We start from the raw sequence: 26,687 nt of genomic DNA on the forward strand, positions 1-26,687 counted from the left end.
TGTGTATGTGTTGGTGTGGGGAATATTGAGTTGGCAGGGAGGAGGTTAAATTTCTCCATGTCAAAACATGTGGGAATGTGGCTGGAGCCTACAATTGAATAAATGATTCAATGATTAATTAGGCTCCAACCACAGGTGTATAAAACAGGTGTTCACGGGTGTTACATAAGGGTTTTTCACACTAGCCATTTCGACCAGGGGTGGGAACAGCAAGAGTTTCCAAATTGCCAGGTTCAGCCAGAGTGAACTCACCCCTGAAAGAAAGAAGAGTTGAGAATTTTCAACCCAGGACGAATGCGACAGGGTTAGGCTCGCCTCGGGATGAAAACGCCCATGACAGTAGCCAAAAACAAACGTCAAGGGGCAAGGTTCACAGAGCCGCGCGCACTTGTAAATAAAAAAAAAAATGGCATGAGTTTTATGGAGCGATGATGAGGTCTGGGAGCGGCTCAGTCTGGGCAAATGAAAATATCCAGCGGCTGCTTCATGAACAAAAATAAACTTAAAAATAGCATTCGGGATTGTGATTGTTGTAGTAGTAATATGAAAAGGCTGCGTCTTGCCCGGAGCACACGTTGACGGCGCCTCCTCCGAGCTTGTTGTATACGAGCCCTCCTTCGTAAAATAATAATTTAAAAAAATGAAAGCCGTGTCGGGAGCCATGTTGGATATTTACTTACGCCACTGTGTTTTACACGGGTTGAAAATATGCAATGTGTAACGGTCATGTCCAACGCCGGTGCGAAACTTAAGCCGAGAATTGTAGAGTACGCAAATGTGAATGCATGCAGGGCTGAACTCAGGGGCGCGTCACCCCGGGGCCACTCCGTGTTGACACAACGCGGGTTTTTGTGGTGTAGTGTGAAAAGCCCTGTCTGTAGAGTGATTAGAATTGATGTTCGTGATACAGGTGGAGGGCTGTGCTGTGCGTTGATTTTCGTGAGTTTGTAAAACCTTTTGTTTTGGCCCTGGTGCCTTTTATTTTGACCAGTGTGTTTTTGTTAGTGTTTGTACCGTTTTATTTTTGTTTATTTATAATTAAAAAGAGAGCATTAGCACATTTAACCTTGCAGCTTTCTGTGTCTGGGTCTCTGTCCCTGTCAATACCATCTGGGCTGGGACGTATTAAATGCAAGACCCAAGCACTGACTTGCATTTAATATCTTTTTATTTGTTGCCTCCTCTTTTTTTTTTTTTTTTTTTTTTTTTTTAAAAGCAATTTTCAAACCTGAAAATGGACACTATTTTTGTGATAATGGCAAACACAAAACATTTTTATTCAGTTGCGACATTAAATAGACATGAAATGTGAAATGAGATCATATGATCTAATTTATAGAGTGTTTTGTGAGATATCAATCAACAGTCTTTCCTTTAGTGATGTCACAACATATAGTCACTGGGGAGGTCCAGTAATTTATACAATATACTAGGCAGCATTACACTCTAAATCTATGATCACATGACATGGGCAAATCTCACCTGAAACATCAACAGCGTTGAAAGGTAAGAATATCACATGATTAAGTCATGATGTAAAAAAAATAAATTAAAAAAAAAAAACCACAGGCATATAAGCAAGACAGCAGCAGTTAGATGAGAACATCTTAATATTACTAGAGCAACAGAACTTGCATCCATTCCAAATGATTGCAAATTAAGGGGAAGTTAGTAGTTGAAGTTCAGAATTTATGGCTATTCATGTTTTGTAAGCTACAGATAACTTAATGTGAAGATGTTGTGTAGGAACATTGATGTCCATGGGGATTTGAACATCATTATTTATATTTTGTGTTAATAAAAAACCCTCTAATAGCTCTGGCTCATCCTAAAATCACATAGTAGATGAGCAGATAGGATACAAAAAACAGGATACTCTAGTAAACAAACACAAAACCCTGTTACAGCCAATATGTACATACATACACGCCTTATACTTTACCTTGTACAGGTGCTTGTTTTTACATTCCTTCAGTGGTGTTTTATTTATTGTTTTATGGTTTATTTTTATAAGAACGGTTCTGACACATGATTACTTAACATTCCAATAATTATAGGTACATCAGTTAATTAAATAATATTTATTAATTGTGTTCAGATTTCTTTAAAGTCACATATCTTTAAAATGTGATTTACACCACATTTCCATATAAGGAATATTATTATTTTAGCAATATGCTAAACTATAAAATAACAAAAATAATAATGTATAATTCAGTTTGAAGTCAACATTTCTAAAGTGAAAGTTTCACTTTTTATTTGATTGATACACCATGCATGTCTCCTCTCAGCTGTTAGTAGCAAGTGGCACAAAAGGAGAAAGGAGGGGGGAGGGGATCAGCCGCGAAGGAGTGCTTTATTTTGTTCACCAGGGGTCAAGACAGGAAATAGCAGCCGGGAGAAACCTGCTTGATTCTATCAGAGAAGGTGACCACCCTAATCCCAGCATCCCTGTCACCTAATGGGATCGGCTGGTCATCTACATACATTGCTGTGTAAAATGTCAACACCTCATTAACATTTCTGTTTAAATTATAGTTTTGTTTTTTTATAGAAAGTGTAGAAATCATTTACTAGATTTCTTTTAAATATGTAACTGACAATAAACCTCATCATTGTTTTTCAACAAAGGCATAAGAACATAAGAACATAAGAAAGTTTACAAACGAGAGGAGGCCATTCTGCCCATCTTGCTCGTTTGGTTGTTAGTAGCTTATTGATCCCAGAATCTCATCAAGCAGCTTCTTGAAGGATCCCAGGGTGTCAGCTTCAACAACATTACTGGGGAGTTGGTTCCAGACCCTCGCAATTCTCTGTAAAAAAGTGCCTCCTATTTTCTGTTCTGAATGCCCCTTTATCTAATCTCCATTTGTGACCCCTGGTCCTTGTTTCTTTTTTCAGGTCGAAAAAGTCCCCTTGGTTGACATTGTCAATACCTTTTAGAATTTTGAATGCTTGAATCAGATCACCACGTAGTCTTTGTTCAAGACTGAACAGATTCAATTCTTTGAGCCTGTCTGCATACGACATGCCTTTTAAACCCGGGATAATTCTGGTCCCTCTTCTTTGCACTCTTTCTAGAGCAGCAATATCCTTTTTGTAACGAGGTGACCAGAATTGAACCCAATATTCTAGATGAGGTCTACTAATGTATTGTAAAGTTTTAACATTACTTCCCTCGATTTAAATTCAACACTTTTCACAATATATCCGAGCATCTTGTTGGCCTTTTCTATAGCTTCCCCACATTGTCTAGATGAAGACATGTCTGAGTCAACATAAACTCCAAGGTCTTTTTCAGAGATTCCTTCTTCAATTCAGTATCTTCCATATAATATTTATAATGCACACTTTTATTGCCTGCGTGCAGTACCTTACACTTTTCTCTATTAAATGTCACTTCCTATGTGTCTGCCCAGTTCTGAATGCTGTCTAGATCATTTTGAATGACCTTTGCTGCTGCAGCAGTATTTGCCACTCCTCCTATTTTTGTGTCGTCTGAAAATTTAACAAGTTTGCTTACCATACCAGACTCTAAGTGATTAATGTAGATTAGGAAGAGCAGAAGACCTAATACTGATCCCTGTGGTACACCACTGGTTACCTCGCTCCATTTCAAGGTTTCTCCGCTAATCAGTACTTTCTGTTTTCTACATGTTAACCACTAATGGAATATAATTAAAAGCAATGTACGAATTGTGCACATACTTGATCAATCAAATCAATCAGAACAATTGATATAAAAATACTAATACTGATTTTTGTAGGAAATTTACTCACGACTAGTATATGAATAATTATTTTACGGTATTACTGTACTGTAACTACATACATCTTAAACGATTTTTTGGAAGTGATACACGAATGGTTATTGGCTTGAGATACTCTTTAAAGACAACTTGATCATGTTTGTCAAACGCCTATATATTTTTGGTGATTTTACTTTCATAAATTCGCATTATTTTGCTGATGGGCTGCGCGGTCCTGTAATAAATCTAACTGACTAGTTCCCTTGCAGAACCCGACGCTTGCGCTGACGAAACTGACAAATGGCCGAGACGAGAGGACGTTCATTCTATACAGGCAAGAAGAGAAAGGAAACTCCTCCCTTCAGAAATACCACACACGGGCACTCTGCACAGCGCCATGGTCTCATGGATCATCTCTAGATTGGTCGTGTAAGTTATTGTTTTTTTGGTTTTTATCATTGTTGCTATTTATTTATTATCCATTAATATGACCATTTCTCTTTTCTCCGGATATAACAGTAAGCGTTCGTGTAACACACAAGGTGCATGTCAGAGGGCTTACTGAGGACTTGTCACCTAAATTTAGGCAGCAGATGTTATTAATTCTTGCTGTCTGGGATAGAATAAACGTGGTAGTCTTACTGTGGAATTAGCAGTGTTTTGAAAAACTCCCAAATAACCTAATGTATGCGCTGAAAACAGATATGTTATTTTCTGGTGCTGGGGAAGAATTTTTTTTTTTGGGGGGGGGGGGGGGGGGGGGGGGAGTTTAAACATGCAATTCATTAAAGTCTGTTTGTGTTTTAGACATGCCATTGTGCGTATGTGTTGTTAAAATAAAATATATTGTACATGCTACAGGACATAGACTGTATACAATACATATTCTTTTGTATATTATATAGTACAGACAGTGAATAATTTATTAGCGCATGTGGATAGATCATTCCTACAGCTTGCCTTAAGGAAAATAGTAACAAATATATAGAGAGACATAATAGATAGATAGAGAAACAAAATAGATAGATAGATAGATAGATAGATAGATAGATAGATAGATAGATAGATGCTTGTCTTTGTGTTAACGTAATTGCTTTATTTTATCTATCGATTACATGGACCTGACGTCAGTAGGCGCTGTCCAAAGTCATACTAGAATTACACGGAATAATTTCTATATGATGGGTTTTATTGTTCCTAGAAACGAATTAGTAATAACAGTGTATAATACAAAAATCATCTGCCAGCTTAACGTTGTGTAATTTAAATGCAAATGATGCTTAGGTTAAAGGACCCCGGGCTCTATAATAAACCCGACAGACAAAAACACCAAACGTGATTGGTAGGTTTCTTCTCAACTAAGAAAAAAAAAAAAAAAGACACCACAAAACTGCGTTCTGTTATTGACACATTGCGGGGAATGGTGTCATTTCACCTGTCCTGCCGCAAGGAGAAACAACACACAAACCTGTTTTTGTGTGGTCTGTCCAGGAGTTATTTTTCCACTGTGTTGTTATGGTTCCTTTGTTTGGGAAACAATAGCTGGTTATAACTCATCTACTGTATTAAGGTGTCTGAAATATGAATTACTGTTACATAAGTATTTCTGAAGTGTACATATACATACACAATCACATTGATCACCTTAATGTGACAGCGGATTATTTTGTACAAAGCATTAAATCTAATTTTAGATGGGCTTATATTTCATCGTCTGTGTTAAAATGAGTTATACAAAAACGCTGTGTAGTTTAAATTCAATAGGTTGTACTGGGATAACCCGATATGCTTGCATTTGAATTTAGTTCAGTTATATGATCAGGCCGCGCGTGCAGCTGTTGCTAACTGTGTGTTGCTGTATTTGCGCTATACGCTATGCTAAACATGCACAGTATGGCTCAGAAACACGGGGGATGGGTTAGTCTACTTTTAAAATAATAATAATAATTATTAATAAACTGTTATTGGGCTGATGATACATTCAAATACCACAATATTCTCCTCAAAAAAATAATAAAAAAATAAAACCAATGATATATTTATTGCCATGATTGATAGAAGGCTGTGTGGTCCAGCGGTTAAAGAAAATAACTTAAGAGGTCGTCAGTTCAAATCCAGGTAGTATCAAATTCAGTGTCTCCTGCTCATTTTACAAAAAAAAGCTATCTTTTTCCAGTCACTACATATGCTCTGCTGGTTTTGTCAAAGCGGGTTCACGGCGAATCAGCAGCTGAGATAAACACGCAACGAACTAGGCCTAGATATATATTTTAATAATCCACCAAAAATGCACAACATAACATTGAAAGAGCAAATTGAAAAGCACGGAAGTTGAAAATATTCAGGGCGACTTATAATTGTTACAGCAGTGTGGAGTAGTGGTTAGGGCTCTGGACTCTTGACCGGAGGGTCGTGGGTTCAATCCCAGGTAGGGGACACTGCTGCTGTACCCTTGAGCAAGGTACTTTACCTAGATTGCTCCAGTAAAAACCCAACTGCATAAATGGGTAATTGTATGTAAAAAATAATGTAATTGTAGCCTATGTAAAAATAGCGTGATATCTTGTAACAATTGTAAGTCGCCCTGGATAAGGGCATCTGCTAAGAAATAAATAATAATAATATCACAGTATAAAGTATCACATTTCAGAATATCACATTACAGATAAGAGCAGTTGTAAAGTACAATAAAATCCGTAGCAAAAGATCAAATTCAAATAAGAGCAAAAAATAGAGAATACAGTAAATAATTACATGTAAGAGCAGGTTCGACTAAGAGCAGTTAATGTATGTTAAAACTATGTGCTTATACGAGTAAAGTCCAGTATCAGCACACAGTAAGTACGATGAATGGATGAGAATGAGTTCAAATAAGAGCAGTTACAAAAAACGTCAATACGGATACCTAAGTAGGGCCCTATCACATTCACGGCCCTGTAAACCCTGCAGCTGGTAACCTGGAACAATACGAAGATGAAGGAGGAATCTCGTAGGCAAAGTGGATATAGTGGAGGCACCTGGATGTATGTGAGGTGCTGCTGAAATTTAATATATTAGCTGTCAGATTGTGATGGGGCACCCCCGCCCTTGGGTGTATTTTTGGTTTATTTTGTATAGTTTGGCTTATGTATCACTGGTGAGTTAATGTATATTGGTACGTGAGCATGGGGATGTGGGTTTGTGTGTGTGTGCAATAGTGGTGACAAGGAGGCAGTTAAAATCCTCCCTGTAAAAACATGTGGGAATGTGGCTGGAGCTGTGAATTGAATAAATGATTCAATGATTAATTAAGGTTCCAGCCACAGGTGTATAAATAGGGTGATCACGGGTGAGAAAGGGTTTAGTTTGTTCAGAGACGGAACAAGGGTCGGGAGGTAAAGCTTGAAAAGTCATAACAATTGCTACGCGTGCTGGTTTAACACCAGCACAATACTTGTTTATTCCGTGTCCGTTTGTTTTGTTTGTCTGTTTTGGCCACTGTCCCATTTTGTTTTGGAGTTCAGTGTTTGTTCCTGTTTTGTGTAAACCTTTTATTTTTGATGAATAAAGTAACAAGCTCATTTGTGTCTCGCACCGCAGTACTGGCTTTTGTTTTTGTGTGACACTCTGATCTTGTAACTGGCAGGAATCACCCTTTCCCCTATATATTTTTTACCATAGTAAAAGCATAGCAAACTGTAATAAAGCATAATGAACACATTGTTAAGCATAGAGGTATGGCAAAATAAGTAAAAAAAAAACCCAAAAACATAACCCTAACCATGGCAAACTAGGGTTAACTATGATAAATGCATAGTATAACCATGAGAAAAGCAAGGGAAAACTGTAAAATTCCTATGCAGATTTATCGTAGCAAAGTAGATTGGTAACAACTTAACATGCGCACACAGATAACAGTTGTAGGAAGTATATGACTCATGGGAAGCAGTTTAGATTATGAGGCATACATAACCATGTAATAACTTGGTAACTACCAACGATTGCTTCTCTTACATGTTAAATACTGTGTAATAATTATGTAATAAGTGTGTGATTGCATGGAAATGGCTCATAAGTAAATGTAGTTCACAAAGCCATGTCTGTGGAATTACATCGGAGTTACCATGTAAGAGCAGGAAACCATTGACAATACCATGTTAGTACAATGTAATGGCTATTCATGCTACAGGCTTCTATGATTCCAAAATAATTCCACACTTCTGATTTACTTCTAGAACTATTATAGGAGGACTGTGTGGTCCAGTGGTTAAAGAAAAGGGCTTGTAACCAAGAGGTCCCCGGTTCAAATCCCGGCTCACTCACTGACTCATTGTGTGACCCTGAGCAAGTCACTTAACCTCCTTGTACTCTGTCTTTTGGGTAAGACATTGTTGTAAGTGACTACAGCTGATGCATAATTCACACACCCTAGTCTCTGTAAGTCGCCTTGGAAAAAGGTGTCTGCTAAATAATAATAATAATAATAATAATAATAATAATAATAGAAGTGGCAGGGAAATCTGTAAAACAAATAAACAGTAAACAAAGAGAGAAATATAGAAAAGGAAATCAATACATTACCAGCCATATTCAAAATAGTGTACACAATGACCGATCCCACTTGGTTTCCTATGTTCATCAGTCTGTTTGATCGCACTTTCTATCTCAGGTTTAGAAATGTGCAACACAGCTGTTGTTTTGTGAAGCAGTAGAGGATGTTATGAAGCTGGTATGTTGTGAATTTGACACATTTCGTTAAGTGCTGTTAGATGCTACGCGAGAAATCGGATGCCCTCTGTGGTCCATAATGTGATAAGAATAGAAATGGTATATTGTCATTTGAAAGGAACAACAACAACAACAACATTGACATGTATAATACCTATCATAACAGCACATTACAACATTGAAAATGCCGGGTATGACTAGGTTGTTAGTTAATTGGTTTGGTCTAAACTACTACTTGATCAATTTATTTCATTGTAAACTTGTTTTTATTATAAACGTGTGTATAACCCTATGGCAAAGTTGTAATAATTACATTTTTTTGGCTTGCGGGATTACCGTAGTTTTGATTTGTGTTTATATTAGAGAAAAGCACGCAATAGAGTTAATACGCATTGTAAATACACACACACTCTGATTCAGCAGTGGGATCTCATTGGGTATTGAGAGATACCGAAGATTTGCATCACGATACCGATACCACGCTACGCGATATTATCATGATACTATCAATTGCATAAAGTCCCTTAGAAAACAAAGTCTTGATGTATATAAAGGGAAGCTTGTACAAACTGCTTATTGTACTATTTTAATACATAAACCAAAGAGCATGCATAGCACATGTAGCACACATTAGAACAGAACCATTTAAATTAAAAAAACAAAAGACAGTGCTGTCTCTGTCCAATTTGTATCACTACAGTTGAAGTTAAGTTGTAAACAAATCTCTGTCCTTTCTTAAATTCACAGTAATTGACTCAAGGCACATGACAGTAGTTGGCACATAAGGTTAACTGAGGAAGTAAACTGCACATTTTCCAACTAGCTGAACTTGCCTGACCATTTTGTTTTGCTTATTACCTCGTACTGTACATTATTGAAAACACATTTTTTTTATTTTGTATAAATTTCTTCAGAATGCCCGTGTTGCATAAATATGCAAAATTAGGTGAAACCCAACTTAATATTGTTTAGGGTAATTTCAATTTATAAGCCACTGCATCAATATACAATACATACACAAGATAGAAATTAATTTTCACAAAAAAGCCTAATTCACCTACAGTATCTCGGATGTCCAGCTGTATTCTATTTGGGTTAAGAGATTCCTGTTCTTTCTTTCCTAAGGGTTGATGCTAAATTAATACATGAGGTTTTCATGCAATATTGAGTGCAATCTGGAGCCAGACATAACAGTAACTTAATGAGGCAAAACTATTTTGATGGTAACCAGGGCTCTGAATTCTAACCTACACCTTCCTAATGTGTCTTGAGATTGGGGACATGTTAATGGATGACTCCATCCTCCCACTTCAAAAGCTTCAAAACCCTACTCACAACACTGCTTGCGATGACTGCTTCATTACTTATTTATTTATTTCTTAGCAGACACCCTTATCCAGGGCAACTTACAATTGTTACAAGATATCACATTATTTTTATACATACAATTACATTATTTTGTACACATTATTTTTACATACAATTACCCATTTATACAGTGGGGTTTTTACTGGAGCAATCTAGGTAAAGTACCTTGCTCAAGGGTACAGCAGCAGTGTCCCCCACCTGGGATTGAACCCACGACCCTCCAGTCAAGAGTCCAGAGCCCTAACCACTACTCCACACTCTTTTATCTATAGCTCTATCTTCTTCCTTTGATGTGTGGTAATAAATACAGTAATAGATTAAAGGATAGATTTTAAATAATTTACCAGTTGGACATATTTGCAGTAATGAAATTAAACAGTTTTTGACGAAGATTTTTTAAATTAGATGTATTTAGATTATAACAACTCACAACACACTTGACAAGATAAGAGGATGCAAGCCCATAGCAACACATCTGTGAGACATTTAAGCTCTAAGTTCTTTGCTGTGCATGTAGACACTGTGGTGGATTGTAAGTCGCTGTCACAAAGACGGCCGGAGTGGGTGGCGTCAGACCAGAAGCAGGAAATAAACAGACAGAGACTTGTGGTTTGGTGGAGCTGAGCGAATGCTTTCGCTCAGCATTTAATAAACAGAACAGAAAATAAAAGGTTTTAAACACAAAACATGGGACACGGCACTTGCGCCAAAATAAATAGACAAACAAAACGTACTAAACACTTAACAGACAGACGAACAAACACGGTGAGTGAAAACACTTATTATTTACTTAGATTTACTTTTCTCCTTCTCTCTCTCCCGTTCTCCACTCACCGAACACCCAACCACGAGTGAAAGAAATGTGCATCTATATATACTATTGTGCTGGGATTTAATTACTAATTAATTATTCACTTGAATCCCAGCACGTGAATTAATTCTGTGCAACCCCGTGCTCACATATTACATTTAACCAACACGTGAAGTGATTTGTGCCCTCCTCGTGCCTAAATATAAATCTACATTTTTAAATACACGTGAAACACAGACCCGTTTATATCCCGTGTACCAATGACTATACACCAACATTAACACATGCAACATACAACACATAATATGCACACAGGGGCGGGGCACATTGCCACAGTCGCCCTGGATAAGGGTGTCTGCTAAGAAATAAATAATAATAACAATAATAATTGTACTTAGGCTAGTAATCTCTGACTAGTTCCTAGATTTTTAGAGCCACATTTTTAAGTTTCTGTTTTCTTTTCTTTTTAGGCTTATTTTTGGCACACTTTACCCTGCCTACTCCTCCTATAAAGCTGTGAAATCGAAGGACGTTAAGGAATATGTAAGTATCCTGAACACTTCAAGGTGAAACTGAAGTGGTTTTGCATTTCAATTTGGGGTTGATCCAAACAGAACAGATCCTGAGTACATATTTTAACTGTGTTGGAATCATTGCCCCAGTACATTGTGCAGTAAGAACAGCCTCATGTTTATATAGCTGTATGTTATGTTATGTTCGAGTTATTATGGATGTACTTCATTGGTAGAAGTAGTAGGTCTTTATATAGTGTGTGTGCATCTGGGGTCGAAGGTTACTCTTCCCTTTCCTGTTCATTTTCTGTTTTTAACATAACAAAACTACCTGTGCTTAAAAAAACATCAATTAAAAAGCTAAGAAAATAAGAGACAACTTCAGACGACTCTCACAGCCCTACATTAAACGTCTGAGTACTGTGGAAATAGATACTTCCTTTACATAAATAAAGCCGTCATGCAAGAACGTGTCATCTCAAGTTACCAAAGTCATGTTGGTAAGTGGCTCAAAGAGGGAACCTGCTCGCTCCTATTGCAATCACAGCTAGTCAGAAACTACTTGCTTTCAAAAAAAGTGAGACTTTTAATGTACTTGCACTGGTCTCTTCAATTTATCGTGGCTTCTTAAGTGACCTTCTTTTCCTCTACGCAGGTAAAATGGATGATGTACTGGATTGTATTTGCACTTTTCACAACGGCAGAAACCTTCACAGATATCTTTCTGTGCTGGTGAGTGCAGGGGCATCCAAGAAAGGGACTTTACAACAGAGGGAATTATTCATTTAAATGAGCCTGTTAATGTTCTTGGGGAAATCAGCAACACTGTAATTATGAAAGTTTACCATGGCACATTTGAGAGATGATTTTACAGTTTTGCTATACCTTTCCCATGCTGATATCATGCATTGCCCAACGTTTACAATTATTTAGCATGCTTTCTATGCTTTACAACAGTTTGCTCTTACCATTACAAACTGTTCTTAAGGTACAGGTAAGCATTACAGATTTAAAGCTAGCGTACAGTACACATATACAGTATATATGCTTTATTATTGCACAGTTATAAAATTGTAAAGCAGTACATACCTATACTTAAACAGTTTGCAATGATTTTGAGCAGTTGCAGTTACTCAAATATTGTACTGTGTATAAGGTGCTTTGACCTGAGAAATTGCTCTTTGATTCTTGTTGCCAGCCATAGACATTATGTGATGTGAGAGGGCCTTGACACTCCAAGTGTCTTAATGTTAGATCTCGTCTGTCTTACCAGCAATACAAGTAGAAACTTGATCCATAGTCACTATTCACCAGATTGTGCAAGTGTTTATTAAAATAAAGGAATTCTGGATGAACTAGCCCATGCAATACTGTACAGTATACGCCTATGGATGGCAAATAGAACCGAAGAGCAACCTGGGGGGCAAATTGTATACTGGTATGTAATTTCAAGTACTCTGAATGATTGCAAACATATAAAAAGGTAAGGAGAAGTCTTTACGTTCACTGTTCATATTGTGAGGATATGCTGTAGGACTGTGACATTTATCTCTTGTTTCATTGTATTCACATTTGTAAATTGCTGTCACACTGGAACCTCACTGTAGTGTCTTATGCCTCGTTTCCACTTCCTGGCACTACAGGCTTCTGCTGCCCACGTCTAGCTGCCTTAATCAAAAGTGTTTCAGTGCTTTTTTCCTAACCTGGCCAACCTCAGAAATTCTTGCCATGTGTCAAAGGTCACTGTGGGATTGTGGGATCATATTGTTTTGTTTTAAAGAACCCAGCGGTAACACCGCGTTCAGAACAAAGCAGTCCGAGCCATGCAAGCTGAAATTGAAAGCACGTTTATTGCTATTTTCATTATGGCACTACATACGATTTTAGACAGCCTGGATGGAAAGTGAAGTGTAAAAGAATAGTACATTGTAAAGAAATATGCAGCCTATGCAGCTCATTTTGGCTAAGGTTGCTTAGTTTTTATATATCAGTGTAGAATATCTTTGGTTTGGCTACATCGAGTAGGAGACACAAAACCTGAGCAGATAGCCGCGCTCAGCCGCTTGGGTGAGCCGTGGAAGCACCCTGATTTGTTGCCGTGGGGAGCAGTAGCCAGAAGCGCTTGTGACATTCCAGGCTTACCTGGTGCAGTAAGTAAATATATCAATTTATTTTGCCTTTCAGGATTCCGTTTTATTATGAACTTAAAATTGCTTTTGTTGTCTGGCTGCTGTCCCCCTACACAAAGGGATCCAGTGTTCTCTATAGGAAGTTTGTACATCCAATGCTGTCCTCGAAAGAAAAGGTAAGAGGTTTATTATGAACATTTTGTGTTTTTTGAAGCAGCTTTTTGAAGGAGGCACTGTTTTAGTAGAAGAGGCTGTATTTCAGCCATTCACCCAGGCATATTTTAGCGTAAAACTGAACCTGATTGTGGGATACTGCAGCTTTAAGTAAGAGTGATTGATTTTAGCTCTGCTAATTTATATAAATGGCATGGTTTCATATTATTTTCAGGTCATGCCAAGTTATATTATTCGCCGATTCTAGATTGCTGCTTTAATGTGTTGAAGTTAACCACCCTGGCTTTTGTTCCATAAAGGATGTCCCGTAGGTCTTATATGAATAATACACAAGTCTCGTGAATATTTCATGCACTGCTTAGAATTCTTACACATGAATTGGCATAGGTTGATCCTGATTTATCCAATACATTTTTCTATAGTAATATATGTTAAATGCCAGCCACTTCTTGGCAGTTAGTAGTGAAAGTGTGGGGGGAGACAAATGTTCCCCAGCTTGCAAACTCCATATACCATAAATACCTATCAGATCCCACCAAACCCCAGGAAAGAGAATGCAGTGTGGCAGGTTGGTATCAATCAGATCTCACCACTTGGATCAGAGTTGGGGGCTGCTATAATTAAGCGATAGAACCCTGATTAGAGGTCATTATCGTCTGGTAGTTGACCGTGTCGGTAAGAGTACAGCACAGGCAAGGTCAAGTACTGATGTAATTATTATTATTATTATTATTATTATTATTATTATTATTATTATTATTATTATTATTATTATTATTTATTTCTTAGCAGACACCCTTATCCAGGGCGACTTACAATTGTTACAAGATATCACATTATTTTTACATACAATTACCCATTTATACAGTTGGCTTTTTACTGGAGCAATCTAGGTAAAGTACCTTGCTCAAGGGTACAACAACAGTGTCCTCCAACTGGGATTGAACCCACAACCCTCCGGTCAAGAGTCCAAAGCCCTAACCACTACTCCACACTGCTGCCCTGCTGCTACTATAATGCCCAATAATCAGTTTATTGTAGTTAGAAACTGGTAAATGGTGCCTTTATTGTTATTTTCAATTTTTAAATGACACATGTGTCTCTCTGTTCAATATTTGTCTTTCCTTAGGTTTTGTACTTAATCACTGTAAATTAGAAAACATATCTAAAATGATGGTGTGTATAACAGGCAAATTGAAAGAGAAGCAATTAAGAACAGGCCTAAGCAGGGCCTAGTGACAACATTATCAGTAAATGTGTGTTCGAGTTCCCAACCATTGCAGGTCACAAGGAAGCTAGCAGTTGCTGAAATTTCCATTAGGTAAGACAAACATTTAAAAATTAATGGAAAGTAATAACACAGCAATATTTTTTTTTGTTTACTCTCAGGAAATAGATGACTATCTCTGCCAAGCAAAAGACAAGAGCTACGATGCCCTGGTGCACTTTGGGAGAAAAGGCTTGAATGTGGCGGCTACAGCTGCAGTAACGGCTGCTGCAAAGGTAACAGTCACACACTCCGTATCAGCATGAGACAAACTACTGAAGCACAATGCAATAAATTGTGATAAAACTAAAGTTATCAAGAGCATCAGATTCCGGTGGAAACGGACTGTGTTGTACTTGTTTCACACTCTCATATTTACTTGTACATACAGTCGATATATGCAATGCTGATCTACTTTTTAACATGGTACTTATAGCTCTAATTTTGTATTTACAGTCCTGACGGGCACGGAATACCAACATACCTGCTTCATATATAATGGAGTTAAACTTAAACGTGTTATTTCAATAGAAGTTATTTTTTATTTATTTGTTTTTTTTTTCTTATGGATAGTTTAGAGTACATTCACACAATGCCTGGATGCTGATGTTATCCATACATGAATGTAATAGATGGATGCATGTGAGTCATAGTTTATTCATCAGCCGCAGCCTGAAAGATAGTGTTTCTGAGAGGTCACAGAACAAGACTGGAGACTTATTAGCATCAGCTCTCTTTTGTATTATTTTTGAGAACCAGCGAATACAGTCATCAGTCACAGACTGACAGTAAACAACATCCCACACTATATATATTCCCTTTCCCAAAAGGCTCATCATGCATCACCAATGGATCACATTTTTTGTGTTCCCTGAAATGGCCACCACAGCCTAAAGAAAAGTATTTACAAATTACTGAGATTGTCCTGCTGGTACTGCTAGTAGTCATGTGTTTTTTCAATTTTTTTTTTTTTTTTTTTTAATAAAAGCCCTATTTATCATACTTCACAATACTGAAGAAATCTTTGCTAGATGTCTGTAACAGGGCGAGCAGCCCTGTACATTGTTTGTTTATTTTTAGATCGGGGTCTCCCCCTCCGCCCCTGTGCAGTGTGTTTTTCTTTTGTATGTAGTTTTATTGTATTATATTTATGACGGCGTAGCGCCGTGTTTTGTTTATTTTTAAAACATGTCCTGGCAGAGGCGAGATCGGTGCTCGTCCTCTGCCAGGTGTAATAATTAAAACTCGTGCAGAAGGTGGCCATCTCCCGAATTAATTAGGCGATTTAATTTGTTGCTAATCGGGAGATGGTCACCTGTTATAAAAAGCCTGCAGCTCTCTAGATCGGGGTGGGTGTTTTAGGTGGGTGTTCGACAGGAGGAACGGGAGAACGAGAGGAGAGAAATTGAAATTTAACAGTAAACAGGAACAGTGACGGCGATCTGCCCAGCCTGACCTGTGTTTTTGTGTTAGTGATTTCTTTTTGTTTAATTATTTATTTTGCTCTGTGAGCGAGTGTTTTCTGTTTGAATATTTTATTTATTTTTTTGGATTCATTAAATAAAACGGCGCCCGCGCCACTGCACAATACCTTTTTGTTTTTGTTGTCCCTGCTTCTGCCGTGACGTCAGACCACTCAGCCGTTCCTGCCACACGTGGTGTCCTGCGTGGGATCGCAGCGCCTCCAGGACGCAGGCAGAAGAGGGTACTGCATCTTTTTCATTTTTTTTTTCGTTTTTTGATTGTGTGGAGTGAAAAGGAGACTGAAGAGGAAGATGGGAGGAAGGAGGATGAGGAGACAGCAGCAGCGGCCACCAGGGGTTGTTGTGGTGAATGAGTGGTGCCCTGGTTGTTGGGAGTTTGGGCACACCGTGGCCATCTGCCCCACCCAATACCAGGGAGAGGAGTGGATGACCCAGATCGACTGGGTCTACCAGGAGCGAGAGGGGAGAGAGCGGAAGGTGAGGAGAAGGAGGCAGAGAGGGAACACGGACCTGGAAAGGAAGGAGCCCAAACGTCCTGCGCCTAAAAGGGAGGAGCCCGAACGTCCTGCGCCTAAAAGGGAGGAGCCCGAACGTCCTGCGCCTAAAAGGGAGGAGCCCGAACGTCCTGCGCCTAAAAGGGAGGAGCCCGAAAGTCCACAGCCCAAGAGGGGGGAGTCGGTGCGTCCACGGCCCGAGAGGGGGGAGTCGGTGCGTCCACGGCCCGAGAGGGGGGAGTCGGTGCGTCCACGGCCCGAGAGGGGGGAGTCGGTGCGTCCACGGCCCGAGAGGGGGGAGTCGGTGCGTCCACGGCCCGAGAGGGGGGAGTCGGTGCGTCCACGGCCCGAGAAGGGGAAGGTCGAAGGTCCACAGCCCAGATACCTGCCAGCAGAGGGGGAATACCTGCTGGTGCCGCCTCCATCTCCATGGGAGGACTGTGAGTCGCTCCCACCTCCGCCAGCAGAGGGAGAATACCTGCTGGTGCTACCTCCGTCTCCGTGGGAGGACTGTGAGCCGCTCCCACCTCCGCCAGCAGAGGGAGAATACCTGCTGGTGCTACCTCCGTCTCCGTGGGAGGACTGTGAGTCGCTCCCACCTCCGCCAGCAGAGGGAGAATACCTGCTGGTGCTACCTCCGTCTCCGTGGGAGGACTGTGAGCCGCTCCCACCTCCGCCAGCAGAGGGAGCATACCTGCTGGTTCCACCTCCACCGCCGTGGGAGGACTGTGAGTCGCTCCCACCTCCGCCAGCAGAGGGAGAATACCTGCTGGTGCCACCTCCGTCTCCATGGGAGGACTGTGTGTCGCTCCCACCTCCGCCAGCAGAGGGAGCATTCCTGCTGGTTCCACCTCCACCGCCGTGGGAGGACTGTGAGTCACTCCCACCTCCGCCAGCAGAGGGAGCATTCCTGCTGGTTCCACCTCCACCACAACCAGCAGAGGGAACATGCCTGCTGGTTTCCCTGTTGCAGCCAGAAGGGGAGGCGCCCCTGCCGCCTTCGCTGCCAGAAGGGGAGGAGCCGCCTTCGCTGCCAGAAGGGGAGGAGCCCCTGCCGCCTTCGCAGCCTGAAGGGGAGGAAGCCCTGCCGCCTTCGCAGCCTGAAGGGGAGGAAGCCCTGCCGCCTTCGCAGCCTGAAGGGGAGGAAGCCCTGCCGCCTTCGCAGCCTGAAGGGGAGGAAGCCCTGCCGCCTTCGCAGCCTGAAGGGGAGGAAGCCCTGCCGCCTTGGCCGCCTGAAGGGGAGGAAGCCCTGCCGCCTTGGCCGCCTGAAGGGGAGGAAGCCCTGCCGCCTTGGCCGCCTGAAGGGGAGGAAGCCCTGCCGCCTTGGCCGCCTGAAGGGGAGGAAGCCCTGCCGCCTTGGCCGCCTGAAGGGGAGGAAGCCCTGCCGCCTTGGCCGCCTGAAGGGGAGGAAGCCCTGCCGCCTTGGCCGCCTGAAGGGGAGGAAGCCCTGCCGCCTTGGCCGCCTGACGGGGAGGAAGCCCTGCCGCCTTGGCCGCCTGAAGGGGAGGAAGCCCTGCCGCCTTCGCCGCCTGACGGGGAGGAAGCCCTGCCGTCTGAAGGGGAGGAAGCCCTGCCGCCTGAAGGGGAGGAAGCCCTGCCGCCTGAAGGGGAGGAAGCCCTGCCGCCTGAAGGGGAGGAAGCCCTGCCGCCTTGGCCGCCTGAAGGGGAGGAAGCCCTGCCGCCTTGGCCGCCTGAAGGGGAGGAGCCCCTACCACCTCGGCCAGAAGGGGAGAAGCCCCTGCCGCCTTGGCCGCCAGAAGAGGAGGAGCCCCTGCCGCCCTGGCCGCCAGAAGGGGAGAAGCCCCTGCTGCCTTGGCCGCCAGAAGAGGAGGAGCCCCTGCCGCCTTTACTGTCAAGAGGAAAGGAGCAGGAGCTACCTCAACCTCCACCACCACCACCATTGGGAGAGGTGGAGCTCCTGCTGCCGCCTTCATGGCCAGGGGCTCCCCTCCCGCCGTCAGCATCGCCTTGGGTCGCCTGTGTCTCCCTTGCGTCTCCTAGGGTTGCTGCCAGTCCTGCGTCGCCTCCCGAGGGTCCGCTGCCGTCGCCTCCCGAGGGTCCGCGGCCGTCGCCTCCCGAGGGTCCGCGGCCGTCGCCTCCCGAGGGTCCACGGCCGTCGCCTCCCGAGGGTCCGCGGCCGTCGCCTCCCGAGGGTCCGCTGCCGTCGCCTGGGGTCGCCAGGGATCCTGCTTCACCTGGGGTCCCTACACTGTGGTCGGAGCCCCACGGAGGGGAGCTGCCGGCCATCAAGAAAGGGGGGGAGGTCAGGAGACCAGCTCCCCCAGCCGCACTTTCGCGGCAGGATATTGTGTGGTCGGAGCCCCACGGAGGGGAACTGCCGGCTATGAAGAAGGGGGGGGAGGTCAGGAGACCAGCTCCCCCAGCCGCACTTTCGCGGCAGGAGTTTGTGTGGTCAGAGCCCCACGGAGGGGAACTGCTGGCCATGAAGAGGAGGGGGAAGGTCAGGAGACCAGCTCCCCCAGCCGCAATTTCGCGGCAGGAGAGAGTGTGGAGGGAGCCCCAGAAGAGGGAGCTGCCGGCCACGAAGAATTGGGGGGTGCTGGAGATTCCACCATGGCCACCCCCCAGAAGTAACTTGCTTCCCCCTCTCCCAGGACATTGAGACTGAGGGGGGAGGTGGCCGTTGGGGCCATGTGTGCTTCGCACAAGGAGGGGGATATGTAACAGGGCGAGCAGCCCTGTACATTGTTTGTTTATTTTTAGATCGGGGTCTCCCCCTCCGCCCCTGTGCAGTGTGTTTTTCTTTTGTATGTAGTTTTATTGTATTATATTTATGACGGCGTAGCGCCGTGTTTTGTTTATTTTTAAAACATGTCCTGGCAGAGGCGAGATCGGTGCTCGTCCTCTGCCAGGTGTAATAATTAAAACTCGTGCAGAAGGTGGCCATCTCCCGAATTAATTAGGCGATTTAATTTGTTGCTAATCGGGAGATGGTCACCTGTTATAAAAAGCCTGCAGCTCTCTAGATCGGGGTGGGTGTTTTAGGTGGGTGTTCGACAGGAGGAACGGGAGAACGAGAGGAGAGAAATTGAAATTTAACAGTAAACAGGAACAGTGACGGCGATCTGCCCAGCCTGACCTGTGTTTTTGTGTTAGTGATTTCTTTTTGTTTAATTATTTATTTTGCTCTGTGAGCGAGTGTTTTCTGTTTGAATATTTTATTTATTTTTTTGGATTCATTAAATAAAACGGCGCCCGCGCCACTGCACAATACCTTTTTGTTGTTGTGGTCCCTTCTTCTGCCGTGACGTCAGACCCTCAGCCATTCCTGCCACAATGTCCTTATGCTGTTTAATGACCTTTAGTTTTAATATGCTTGATTTAATGAATATACATATACAGTAGTTTTAAAGCTTTCAAAAATGGGGTGTAATCAGACATAAAAAACGAGTTGAAATAGTTGAGTCTGTAAGTTCTATAATATTATATCCTCATTTAATCTACTTATTTTTTAAATGAAATATTTAGAGGGTGTATATGCTTGTATTTAAAGTTCAAATGCTGCATTTTTTTAAGCTCATCCATATAGCTTGCACTTGGTCGCTGTTGAAACACAGTATAGCCTCAGGGCAACAGTAACTCACTGTAGGTGTGTGTACTGTAGCTCAAAACCACTTTGTCTGTGAGTATAGCAGTTTGACTCTGATAGAAGCTGCAGTACAAAGGTAGCCTCCAGGTCTCGTTAAAAAGCAGTTTGTTTAACTCAGTAGCTTTCTGTTGATTGTTGGAAAAAGTATTACCCAAGCATGGCTGAGTGCTGTTGAGCAGAATAGCGATTCTTGTCAGTTGATCAGGTCAAGATAAAATGAAGACATCGGTGCCTGTCGACGCAGTGTTTTATTAGACAGGGAAAATGAAAGACATCTCTGCAGTTTCAGCACATACTCCACATTTCTTTTATAAACTGAGGGTCAGCTCTGTGAAACACAGCAAACAAGTATACAGCACCTGACAGAGAAAGTGTGAATAATGAATTTAAATAGTTTTTATTATACTTGAAAAGCAATTGAAATAGCTCGATCATTTAGTAGCAGCAGCCTTGTATGTATATTATATTATCTGAAAACTATTTGGGGGGGGGGGGGTTGAAAACAATAACATGCTGGTTTTTCTCAACTTCCTTGCAATTAGTGAAAAAAAATACTGATTACCAGTAAGAAATATATTTCTTAAAAACAGACCTAACCTATAGCTGGTGTTTGTTCAGAGACTAGTGATAGTAGTGTGCAGCATGTGGAACGGTAGAGGAGGTTGTGAAGCTGAGGGTCAGGGAACACGTAGGATTTTGAGTTGGACTAGCTCTGGGTTTGTGTCCAGGCATGTTCAACACAAGCCTAATGAACCAATTCCTCCGGGACATGGTCTGTTGCCATAATAACCGATTCTTCCTCACAGGTATCTCACCTTCTTGAAATAATCAAGCACGGGGACTTTAAAGAAGGGAAGGTAACCAGCTGTGTGAAGCACTAACTCCACACTAATGTCTTCATAGATTTTTTTTATATATAAAACTCAAAATGGATACTGTTAGCTGATCCATCTGCAAAGCATTACAGTGCAGCCCCAATAAGATTTCTCATCTTTAATTACCAAACACATTCTTCAGTCCTTTTAGATTGAATTAGTATCCCAGTTGAAAGCGAGGTGTTGCATCAACAGTCTTTCCTGGGTGAATTATACATCAAATAATTATATCCACAGACTGTTTATAAATAAATAACCGCTACACTAGATGTCAGCCTGATCAGTAGCACATTGCATATGCAGATAAGCACAGACCATATGCAAGCTTCCCACCCACCTGCACGTTTTAACAAAAGTATCCTTTTGCGTTGGTAGAAGGCTGACTCAGTATAAGGTTAGGGAAACTATGGAAAACTGTTTACAGCTCTGGCAGAAAACCGCTGCATTTTCTTAGTATTTTTAACAAAAATGTTTTTATCCCAAAATTATGCACTTGAATGATTCATACCTGTTAAATTAAAAAAATGTTTTATTGAAAAACGTTTTGTGTCTTGCTCAGAGTATGACAGAAAAAAGGTTATTACGAATAAAAATGTATCTATGGGTAAATACTTGTTTTAAGTATATTACATATTAATTAATTACAATAATTTTGCAATATAGTTTCATTTTTTTGGATTAATCTTTTAATAAAACTACTTAATACAGGTAGTTCCTGGTGGAATGAGTAAATCCAAGTACATCTATTGTAATGTTTAATAATGTAATTGGTAGTAATCTGCAAGTAATTATTTTAATGTGTATTTTTTTGAGTGTGGCATTTAATTGTAAGAAGGCTTTCTGTAATAAAGAAACAACACGAGAGGGCCACGGCTCACAGAAGCCAGCGCTCAAGACAGTCAAGCCGTTAGCAACATTTTGGGCCGCTGTGATTTTTTTTGCAAGTAAGTTGAAGGTGGATAGGTTCTGGAGAAAGCCCTCACAAAAGACTTTATTGAACATCTTCAGCCACCACAAATAGTCACTGCTTTGCACAAGGCGAAAGGTGTGGCCACCCATCATTAATACCAAACCTTATTTGTCACCTGCATAAAACATAGTTACGGCTGGTTTCACAGACCCATATTAGTACTAATCGTGGACAATCTTACCTGAGGTAAAACCAGCAGTTAGTGTCATCTGCAGATTTATTTATAAGAAGTCTGTGTGGATATGTAGGTAAATACTGAATGCTGGAGCACGTTTTTCCTTGCACGTGTACACTGTTTATGTGCCCTGTTGTTACAGCTCCTCCACTTGTTGCTGCAATGTTTAAAACCTGGCCCCTGAAAGGCAAGATACAGGCAGTTTAATCAGGGCGTTGAGGGGTTAATGTCAGTGGTTCAGATCCCTACAGTGTGCTGGCATGTTGACACATCCTGCATCGTAGTGTTGTGCTTGAACTCCAGCTCTGGATTGCACTCATGCATGGCAGCAGGGGCTGTGTGAACTTGTTCAAAACTAGTTGAATTGCTGCAGAACAGCAATTATTTCTTCATTGTGTTTACGTTTATTGTTTAATGAATGAATTAATGAGTTATTAATTAACCATGTTTTTTTAACCAATTAAGCATTTTTTTATATTGTTTTTAACCCTATGCACCACAGTTGACTTTGTGATCAAGCACCAGTTCTTCTGTTTTAACCATGGGGAACCCATTGAGACAGATATCCCTTTTAGACTGGGGATCCAGAGGAGCAGTCCCGACAAGGGACTTAAGCATCTGTGGCAGCCAAATGGGATTATATGTAATGAAATATTTCTTATCTGGCCGTGCACTTCTAGTCTGTTAATGTTTAATTTCCTATGCCATTTAATCTCAGCCGTGTCTTTGGGATCAAACGTCACTGCCTGCAAAACTTGTTGTAATGATCGTTTTAAGAGCTGTTTAGGGCAGATGCCTTTTAATGTCACACATTGAGCCCTGCCACTGTAGATTAAGGACTGGATGGTACAGTTCGGCTCAGTCTAAAAGAGCGAAACGTTAGTGAAGCATCCCAAAATTGTATGAAACTGGAAAACATGCTGGACTGTGTAGTTTAGAAGCAGTGAAATAAATGCTACATTAAAGGTGATAACTTGCGATTTGGTGTGTGAAGCCTCAATGTTCATTCTGTGGATTGCCCTACAGCAGAGGTTTTCAAACTGTGGGGCACGCCCCCCTGGGGGGGCCTGACGAGGTTATTAGGGGGTGCCGACTGGAAAATACATTTTTTTGACTGGCAATTGTAAAAGCTCTGCGGTAAATGGCAGACTCGGTGAGCATCCAGAATGATTGACTCGATAAACTACCCAGGCAGGGATCATGGTAAATCTGACCAAGCCCCTGTTAAATCTGACCAATCCCTGTCCACAGAGCTTGTGTCGTTTCAGACCTACCGTAGCTCAGCGCCTCTATAGCCCAGCCCTCCTTCATTTGAGTGCTGCGACGGCGGGTTTTAATTAGTGCTGGGATGAACACAGGATTTTTATGTTCGGGTATTTGCTCATAATTTAAATATTCATTCAGATATTCGTTCATTTTTCGAAAAGTAATAAAAGCCATTATATTGCACTGAATGCAGCTAGAGACAGCATAGCAGCAGGAGCAGGGGGCGTGGCCCATGTGTGTGCCTTTATTTTACAGCAAGACCTTACAACACGTAACATGTTAAAATATATAAATATCCCAGGAGTAAAGAATAAGTTGTGTAGGACTTAATTTACTCTAGTGAATTAACTACAAAACAAATGATGCCAGAAATAGCAGTTCAAGTTAAACATTGTTTTGTTTATTCCTGAAATAAATAGTACATAACGTTGACACCGCATTTTATTTATTTTTCGTTTTCTTTATTCCTTGCCATTGCCGTTTCTTCACAGTAAACAGCGGCCATAGACACATTTTCAAAAAGTAATAACATGAGGTTTACTTGTGCCTTTTTATAGCTGAACAAGCAAACGAAAACTGAAATTTAACTTTAAACACTTCAAACAAACAAGCATGGAAATTACGTTGTAAAGGGAAGGGGAAAAATCTAACTGTTTTGGTTCTAGTTTATTACATTCCACATAACAAAGTCACCTGTATATATATATAGTCTATATAAAAACCACTACACAGCATTTTCAGGAAGTTGGGTACTGTTTAAGTGAGGCATTTCAGTCCCATGACATTCTGGTTCGCTCTACACCTGTTGGTTGCCAGTCTGTCCGTGTTCACCAATTCTGGAAATGCATTTGTACACCTAGAATGTTGGCTGGAGATTGGGGTCCGAATGGCATGCCCGGGATTGGTGAAGGACGATGGAGGACACGGTTCAATACAAAGAGATAAATAAAGGAGTGCGTGTCTGAACGCAGTTGTGCGAGTGAGTGACAGAGGCTGTCTGAGTGAGAGCGAGAGGTAGACTGGAATTTAGCAAAGAGAGATTTGTTTATGTTGTTTTGCTTTGGCGTGGTCCTTAATTGTTTATTATAACTGCTGAATTCGAGCACAGAGCTACTGCCTGTGTGGAGCCTGCTTTCATTTTACACACAACGTTACAATATGTTATTTTAGGAAAATCATATTTTTCTAAATATTGTGCTGTTTACTAGAAGGGGGGCACAGGAAAAACAAAATCAATGAAAGGTGGCGCAGCAAAAAAAGTTTGGGAAGCCGTGCCCTACAGTCAGGCCTACCCTTGCAGCTCCACCCACAGAAAAGATTCATCACATTGTCAGTAATTAGAAAGAAACTGGTTTATTAATGACAGGAAAGGTGTTACAATAATAGCAAGCATTAACCAAGTATGGTACCAGATAAAAAAAAAAGTTAAATGCTTGTTTGTTATACCATGTGCTTCTTTCAAAACTGCACCTGCATTGTGGTTGGACGTGAATGAAAGATACCATTGTTTTTTTATTATTTCATGTAACCCTTTAGAACAGATGTCTCTCATTTTTTACTTTTGCTTAAATCAGATGATACATTCAAATGACCATTGAGCCTGATACCCTCAGCTCATGTAAGCTGATGAAAAATACATATTTATTGTATATATCACTAAATACCATGCTGTGTTTAGATTGTGTGATGGTGAGTTTTTTAAATTGTACCGAAGCAGGACAATAGCCTGCACTGTATAATAATAATAGGCATTATGGGCTGAACTGTGCTTGAGGAATGTTGTTTCCCTTTGCTTTCAAGTAAAGAGATGCATTGTTTATGCATGTCAAATTGCATGTTGATTCCAGAAGTTTTAGTTCAACTCGTATGACATAAAATTACATCTTGATGCTGACTGAAGGGGCTCTGTGCTGTCAGGTGAAACAAACAAATGCCATCTTTGCTTCATGGATGTAAAAGAGAGATATCTCACACTGTGCCACGGGCTGTATCGAGGTGACCTTCCTATGAACCAGATAGCAATGCAAGCCTTAATCCATCACTGAATTAACCCACAGTCAGTATTGTACGTGTCTCACCAACCATGTTAAAGCGGTCATCTATTCTATTGGCCTCAGCAATGGCACTGCACAGAATACAGAGCCTTGTTGTTGAGGAAGGTGCAGTTTTCGGCTACTATTAAGATGAACGACTGAAGAGATGCAGTTAAACTGTGCTGCACTCATGTGATGTTCAGGAAAAGCCTGGGTGCATAAAATTACTTTCAGTTACATGGGATCAAAGGTAGACTGTTCTGCCAAACTGAACATTAAGATTTGGACCAGGTCCGTTGCATGGGTACAGCTACTCTGATACAGCTCCATTTGAGCAAAGCTAGCAGTTCTTTACAGTATGTAATTACATATGAACTGTTATTGAACTGCACTGAAGGGATCATGAGTTCATAATACATTCCACGCTTATTTTAATGTACAGTGTCATTGATAAGACCTGCATAATGAATTTGCAAAGTATTTTAAGAAATACCAAAATAAACTAAAAAGTAAAGGTACAGAAACGTGTCCCAAAAAAAATAAAATAATTATTAATTTCTTAGCAGACGCCCCTATCCAGGGCGACTTACAATTGTTACAAGATATCACTTATTTTTACATACAATTACATTATTTTTATATACAATTACCCATTTATACAGTTGGGTTTTTACTGGAGCAATCTAGGTAAAGTACCTTGCTCAAGGATACAGCAGCAGTGTCCCCCACCTGGGACTGAACCCCCAACCTTTCGGTCAGGAGTCCAGAGTCCAGAGCCCTAACCACTACTCCACACTGCTGCCCTGTCTCTGTTCCATTTTTTTGTTTTAAATACACTTACCATTTTTACTTCGTTCTAATTAGTTTAGGCAATGTACTGTATCAATACAAAACCCTCATTACATGTCGTTTCAGTGTTAAATTACATTCCTCTCTTACAGCATGAAGTGTCATTTTGTTGAAATGTAAACTGCCTGTGTGATGCAAGTTCTCCCTAGAGCAGCTGTCCTTGTGGCTGTAGTGAATGCACAGCTGCAGAAGACAGGGATGTTATTTCTTATTG

The 26,687-nt window shown here is 41.3% G+C and overlaps 1 protein-coding gene across 4 annotated transcripts in view; it reads left to right on the top strand.

Annotated features, from left to right (window-relative positions):
* The first annotated feature begins 187 nt into the window (after positions 1-187).
* The window catches only part of LOC117408882 (receptor expression-enhancing protein 1-like), a 44,090-nt gene continuing 17,590 nt past the window's right edge, over positions 188-26,687 (top strand). The window contains exons 1-7 of one of the 4 annotated variants that reach the window (XM_059004440.1): positions 188-939; positions 4,019-4,178; positions 11,106-11,178; positions 11,803-11,879; positions 13,332-13,452; positions 14,840-14,953; positions 21,112-21,162. In XM_059004440.1, the coding sequence (XP_058860423.1) occupies positions 4,147-4,178; positions 11,106-11,178; positions 11,803-11,879; positions 13,332-13,452; positions 14,840-14,953; positions 21,112-21,162 (468 nt within the window). In that variant the 5' untranslated portion in view covers positions 188-939; positions 4,019-4,146. Of the gene's footprint in view, positions 940-1,305; positions 1,507-3,548; positions 3,621-4,018; positions 4,179-11,105; positions 11,179-11,802; positions 11,880-13,331; positions 13,453-14,839; positions 14,954-21,111; positions 21,163-26,687 lie in introns of those variants that run through there. The other 3 variants (XR_009309329.1, XM_059004452.1, XM_059004429.1) reach the window with 3 other exon arrangements.

The sequence above is a fragment of the Acipenser ruthenus genome, chromosome 2 (genome assembly GCF_902713425.1).
Source record: "Acipenser ruthenus chromosome 2, fAciRut3.2 maternal haplotype, whole genome shotgun sequence".
Lineage (NCBI taxonomy): Eukaryota > Metazoa > Chordata > Actinopteri > Acipenseriformes > Acipenseridae > Acipenser > Acipenser ruthenus.